Source organism: Lolium perenne, chromosome 7, assembly GCF_019359855.2.
Source record: "Lolium perenne isolate Kyuss_39 chromosome 7, Kyuss_2.0, whole genome shotgun sequence".
Taxonomy (NCBI): domain Eukaryota; kingdom Viridiplantae; phylum Streptophyta; class Magnoliopsida; order Poales; family Poaceae; genus Lolium; species Lolium perenne.
This window is the reverse complement of record NC_067250.2, coordinates 203,990,240-203,997,318: the sequence shown is the minus strand read 5'-3', so window position 1 is coordinate 203,997,318 and position 7,079 is coordinate 203,990,240. Positions and strand designations below refer to the sequence as shown.

Below are 7,079 nucleotides of genomic sequence, written 5' to 3'. Positions count from 1 at the left end.
AGAAGTAATTATCTTTATTTTGGCACAGGTATCACTTGCAGGAGCTTTCTATATTTTGAATAGTTTATAAAACTAGATCTGTCCAAAGATCCATTAAATGTTTTTTTAGTTTGAAAACTACAAATGTTTTTGAAGTAAATCCAAGTGCTTACAGTATATATAGCAATAGGGTAATTTTTTGCCAAAGGAAATATTTTTCAGAATGGTAGTTTAGTTCTGAGGATTTTATTACTGAAACAGTATATCCTTTTACTATCTGATTTTTGTAAAATATTTTACAAATCAGAAAAATGCCAAACCAGTGGGGTTAGATCAAATTTAACATTACCTATCCAGGGGTATGATTTGTTTTGTTTGGTAATGCTCTGATACTGGTGTGCCTAACTATTTGTGTGCTCTGGTTACTGTGTTGTTTAAATTTTCTAAATTATTTAAAAATTGATTTGTATGTGATTATTGTGCAAGTGTGTTCTAAATGTTGTTAGCTTTCAGTAGGTATGCTGCATGCATTTTTGTGACTCACAGAAAGATTTAGATCATTTAAATGGTTCCTAAGTCATTTCTGGATTTGTAAAAATCATAACTTTTGTTTTAAAAACCCTAAATTAGTGAAACCACTTCCAGTAGCTTGTTATTGTGAACATTTAGATACAGTGGAATGGTTTGTTGATTTGGTGTGTTGCTTGTTTCTTTTTATTTTGCGACGCTAGATTCGAACGCCGCCGGAAATAAAGGAGGAGGTGAAATTGGAGGATTTGAGGAAGAAGGCCAGGGACACTTTGCTGATCAAGGCAAGCCACCTCTTGATGCATGTCTCACCCTAATTATCTTACTCTTGCATTATCACAGGTTTTGTTAAATTGCATGTCTTTTATTTATTTATGTGAGTGGTTCCACCACTCGAAGTTTTATGATTCCACCCTTATGGGTGCAGCCCTCGTGACACCTACTGATCCAACACTTGCTAGAGATATGGTGCTTAAAACCTTATCATTCTTGTCGCCGCTTTTCAAACAAAAGTCGGACTATAGGTTGGTAGCCCTCTTTAAAAAGGTTTGTGAAAATGTTTTCAAGAAAAGATGTGTTTCGAAAACCTTGGAATGGGATAGCCCTGCCCAAGTGTGAGTTTATGAAAAGTAAAAGGTTTTTGGGAAGAAAAGTTGTTGGAGGCAAGTGGAGAAAATTGTTTTCAAAAACTTTGGTGACTGAGTACCTAACCGGACCTAGCCAGTACAACCACATTACCCTTTAGTGGGACGGGGCGTAGCGTAGTAGTTTGTCTCACCTTAGTTTGGGTCCTGCAAGTGTAGTGGCAGTCCGACCATGGACGCTTCGACCGGGGTTCTTCCCATGAGAAGGGACGCAACCCATTTACCTTTTCAGGTACGCGGGGTACAACGCATGAGCTCCCATTGAAATATGCCTAAGTGGTTGGATGGCATTCCGGAGGGTCGAGTGTGCTGGGGACCTTGCTACTCCTGGACAGCCCTCGGACTCTGGTGTTGGGAGGTACAACTCATTCGGCATGTCTTAGGCTAAGGCGAGCAGGCGAAAAACTACGGTCGGGTAATTGTCGTGGCATATGTTATTATGCAGGGATGATGCCCACATGATGAGTATTCGGATCTTGTGGGGAAAGTGTGCAACCTCTGCAGAGTGTAAAACTATCCGAATAGCCGTGTCCGCGGTTATGGACATGGGAAAGGCTGTTGCTTGGCATTAAAGGAAAGTTTTGTTTTACAAAAGTGTTTTTCAAAAAAAAAAGTTTTGGAAACGTACCTGGGAGGTACGGAAAGATACTAGTGGGACTGGTGGAGATGTACCTGGGAGGTACGGTGGAAAGATGAAAGTGTTTTGGTCACTCCGATGACCGGAAATGAAAATGGGTCCTCCTTACCTATTAGTCTTCAAATAAACTTGTTTTCAAAAAGGTTTTCAACAAAGGTATATACAGATGTCATATTCTCGAGAGGAACTACCTCCCGTTCCTTGTCGCCCTAGTTTAGTGCCTGTTCCTTGCTACTGCCATATTGTATATCCTTTAATTCTCTCTAAGGTGGTTTGCGAGTACATTCAAAAGTACTCATTGGCATTGTTGTCCTGGCTATTTACTTGGCCAGACTTTGAAGAGGATTACTTTGAAGAAGAGGAGTACGACACCGAAGACGCGAACTAGGACGCTCTCCCAGTCAGCCCCCTGTAGGGTAAAGGCCTGACATGGGTTCCACCGTTGTTTGAAGTCAAGTTGTTTCCGCTGCTGTTTGTTGAATTACGGCATTGATGGCCGATGTTGTACTTACGTAATACTTGTAATTTGGTACGGCAATGGATGTTGTAATCTGGTATCAGTTCGGTTATGTATTCACGATGGAGTGATCTTGGGATCGTGAAATTGTATGCATAACAGGAGTTTCGGACTGGTAAGTCCGGGGCACCACAGAGCTGGTATCAGAGCCATCCTGACTATAGGAGACCTTAGTTAGCATGGGCGTTAGTTAGGAAAATACTACTTTGGTAAAACTATTTACTAAACTTATTTTCCTAAATACTAGAAGCTTTCTTCTATCTTTCTTACCCTTTTCAAAAACTTCTAATTCTCACCCCTCTGATTTCTTGTGACTTTGAAAGTTCTTATTCTACTATCTCATCCTCTTCCAAACCTGTATATTTGGCGATGTTCCCCAACTCAGACATCCGGACTCGAGGTATTGAAGACCTGACAAGCTCAGTTGATTCGGATAGGATACTCTCATATATTAGGTGTCCCTTGGTACGAGTACCACGCGTAATTCACATAGTTGTTTATAGGTTTCGAAGTGTGTGAGCTTGATTGGTTGTATGTGATTGTTGTGTGATGCTAATTTGTGCCATCGGCACCCCTGCTATGATATGTTTTCGTTTTCGCCTACTTTTGCATTGTTTAATTCCGTTTTAAAAACTTTTGTTTTACCAAACCCTCCCCTTTTAAGTGGCTGCCCATATCCTTGTTTTCCCATTAATATCTGAATCCACCATTCTTCAGGATGGGTGACACCCGTAGAGGAAGCACCAGCGGATCCGACCAAAACCCACCTCCACCTCCTGACCCAACCATGGCGCAACTTCTGCGCCTTATGATGGAAGACCGTGAGGCAGCCCGTGCGGAGCGCCAAGCTAACCTTGCTACCCTTCAGCACCTCGCTCAGCTTGCTACCGGAAACGCCAACAACAACAATGGCGGCAACGGAAATGGAGACCCCCGCTCTAAGCTGAAAGATTTCCAGAGCACCAACCCTCCCGTCTTCTCCAAGTGCACTGAACCCCTCGACGCCGATGATTGGCTTCGCACCATTGAGAACAACCTGGAGGTTGCTGGAGTCGGCATTGATGAGAAGGTGTTGTTCGCCAGTCACTTTCTTTCTGGACCTGCACGTGCTTGGTGGGAGAATGTCAAAGCCATGCAAGTTGAAGGACACGTCATCGACTGGGAAGAATTCAAGGCCAAGTTCCGCAAGACCCATATTCCATCTGGTCTGATCAAGCTCATGAAGGACAAGTTCATGAACCTGAGGCAAGGAAGTATGTCTGTGGTGGATTACCTAGAAAAATTCACCACCCTGTCTAGGTATGCTCCTGAAGATACCAACACCGAAGAGAAGAAGAAGGACCACTTTCTGAACGGTCTGCACGATGAGCTGCAAAGTATCTTGGTAGCTGTCCCATATCCCGACCTTGAGTCTCTAGTGGATGCTTCCATCATGGTTGAGAGCAAGCGCAAGAATGCATTTGAGAATCGCAAGCGCAAGGCAATGATGCTGCAAGTCAACTCTAGCACTCAGCAACCCCGCAGTCTGCCCCCACCTATGCCGGCGCCCCAGCAACTGTGGATCCCTCCCCCTGCACCACGTCCCAACAGCCTCAACCAAAATCCCAACTACAACCGCCAGAACCACACTGTCCGCAAAACCCCCCAATGGATGCTACGCCTGCGGACAACCGGATCATTACTCTAACGAGTGCCCCAACAAAGTGACTACCGGACAGCGCCCCAATGCGCCCAAGACAAATCAGGAACAATCTCGCACTGCTTCTGGCAGGAACCAAAACCATATGAAGCCCGCTGGACCACCTAGAGGACACCTGAATCATGTCAACGCTGAAGAAGCTCAGGAAGCTCCGGATATTGTTCTGGGTACATTCCTTGTCAACTCGGTACCCTCAACTGTTATGTTTGATTCCGGAGCCTCGCATTCTTTCGTTACCAAGCCATTTGTGAGAAAAGGAGGTTTAACCCCCACCCCCTTGAAGCAACCTATGCTCGTACAAATCCCTGGATCCACTAGCAAAACCCAGAGTTCTTGCAAAGAAGTTCCTATAGATATTCAGGGGAAGCGTTTTCACGCAAATCTGATAGTGTTGGGTGAGCACGGTCTGGAAGTTATCTTAGGTATGGACTGGATGGTCAAGTATAAGGGTCATATAGACTGTGCTCGCCGAGCCATAACCATGACTGCTGAAGATGGCGAGATAGTTGAACATGTAGCCACCATGCCATCATCGAAGGCCCTATGCAAGAAGGGTGTTGCTAGTCCAGCCTTGCATGAAGTACCTATAGCTTGTGAGTATCCTGAGGTTTTTCCCGATGAGCTACCCGGTATGCCCGCTGATCGGGATATCGAGTTTATCATCGAGCTAGTTCCCGGAACTGCTCCCATCGCTCAGCGACCCTACCGGATGAACCCTCAAGAATTAGTTGAGTTGAGGAAGCAGTTGGATGATATGTTGAGGAAAGGTTTGATTCGTCCTAGCGCATCACCCTGGGGATCTCCCGTTATCTTTGTGGATAAGCGGGACGGTACCATCCGCCTGTGCGTGGATTACCGGAAACTGAATGATGTCACCATCAAGAACAAATACCCCCTCCCGAAGATTGAAGATTTGTTTGACTAGATGAATGGAGCCCGAGTTTTCTCTAAGATAGATCTCCGAACTGGTTATCATCAACTCAAGGTTCGAGAGTCGGACATTCCCAAGACTGCCTTCACCACACGGTATGGCCTATTTGAATATACCGTGATGTCCTTCGGACTGACCAATGCCCCTGCCTATTTCATGAATCTCATGAACAAGGTGTTCATGAAGTACCTCGACAAGTTTGTCGTGGTTTTCATCGATGATATTCTGATCTACTCCAAGAATGAAGAAGTGCATGCTGAACATCTGCGGATTGTTTTGGGAACTCTCAGAGACCATCAGCTTTATGCCAAGTTTAGTAAATGTGAATTTTGGCTGAAAGAGGTAGGATTCCTAGGCCATGTCATATCATCCGGCGGAGTGTCCGTCGACCCCTCCAAAATTCAGTCCATCTTAGAGAAGAAAGCCCCTACCAACCAGACCGAAGGCCGCGCCTTTTTAGGATTGGCGGGTTATTATCGTAAGTTCGTTGAGGGATTCTCTAGCATTGCGAGACCCTTAACGCAGCTTTTGAAGAAGGATAAGAAGTTTCAATGGACCAACAAATGTGAGGCTAGTTTTCAGGAACTCAAGAAGAGGTTAGTCACAGCCCCCGTCTTGACCATGCTCGATATCACCAAAGATTCTGATGTCTACTGTGATGCATCGAAGCTTGGTTTGGGAAGTGTGTTGATGCAAGAAGGCAAGGTGATCGCTTATTTGTCAAGAAAACTTCGACCGCACGAAATGAATTACCCCACGCATGACCTAGAGCTTGTTGCTGTAGTTCACGCCCTGAAAACCTGGCGCCACTATCTAGTGGGAAATCGCTGTGAAATCTACACCGACCACAAGAGTCTGAAGTACATCTTCACTCAGTGGAAGCTGAATATGAGGCAGAGCAGATGGATGGAACTTATCAAGGACTACGATCTCGGTATTCATTATCATCCCGGTAAAGCCAATGTCGTAGCTGATGCCCTTAGTCGAGAGCCCTGTTCGTTGAATGCCCTCATCAAGGTTGCTCAACCCAAGCTGTATGAAGAACTTGAGGAGTTCGGCCTCGAGCTCGTTAGCCCTGGTTTTCTGGCCAATCTTGAGTTGAAGCCTACTTTATTCGATCAAATCAAAGAAGCTCAAGTGGGTCATGAGAGTATTGACGGAATCAAGCGTAGAATGGATAGGGAGGAAGTTCCTGGTTTTGAAATTGATGCCAAAGGAGTTTTGTGGTGCAACGGACGTCTCTGTGTACCTAATGTTGAAGACCTGAAGCAACTCATCATGAAGGAAGCCCACGACACCCCCTACTCAATCCACCCCGGAGGAACCAAGATGTACCAAGACCTGAAGAAACAATTATGGTTGCACGGTATGAAGCGAGAGATAGCCTTTTTCATTGCTCGCTGCGACGTGTGCCAGGAAGTGAAGGCTGAACATCAGCGACTAGCTGGACTACTCCAACCCCTCAAAGTCCCTGAATGGAAATGGGAAGAAGTTGGGATGGATTTCATTACTGGACTTCCTAAATCCCATCGTGGTTACGACTCCATCTGGGTTATTGTCGATCGGCTTACCAAGGTTTCACATTTCATCCCCGTCAAAGTCAGTTACCACGGAACCAAGTTGGCTGATCTCTACATGTCCCGAATAGTGAGTCTTCATGGAGTTCCTAAGAGGATAGTTTCCGACCGTGGCACACAGTTTACGTCGAGATTTTGGAAGAGCTTTCATGAAACCTTGGGAACCAATTTATCTTTTAGCACTGCCCATCACCCGCAGACCGTTGGCAAAGTTGTTGGTTGCCGGTTTCATCGTGGAAGTGCTGCATACCGAGTGGCTAGCCAATCCGGTGCTAGTCGAAAAGAAGAAAGAAGAGAACCTTGAAGCAAAAGCTCCAAAGGTGTGGCGCATGTGCATCGACTACACCAACCTGAACAAAGCTTGCCCGAAAGATCCTTTCCCCTTACCCCGGATCGATCAAGTGATTGATTCCACTGGTGGGTGTGAATTGTTGTCTTTCTTGGATGCTTATTCCGGCTTCCACCAGATTCCCTTGAAAAAGGAAGATCAAATAAAAATTGCGTTCATTACCCCGCACGGGGCTTATTGCTATGTCACTATGCCTTTCGGTTTGCGCAACGCTGGTG

General features: G+C 45.4%; 1 protein-coding gene across 1 annotated transcript; it reads left to right on the top strand.

Moving 5' to 3' along the window:
- Window positions 1–3,092: 3,092 nt before the first annotated feature.
- LOC139833817 (uncharacterized) lies at window positions 3,093–3,992 on the top strand. The gene is made up of 2 exons (XM_071824166.1): window positions 3,093–3,374; window positions 3,426–3,992. The coding sequence occupies exons 1-2, from the start codon at window positions 3,093–3,095 to the stop codon at window positions 3,990–3,992; spliced, it is 849 nt and encodes a 282-aa protein (XP_071680267.1).
- Window positions 3,993–7,079: the final 3,087 nt, after the last annotated feature.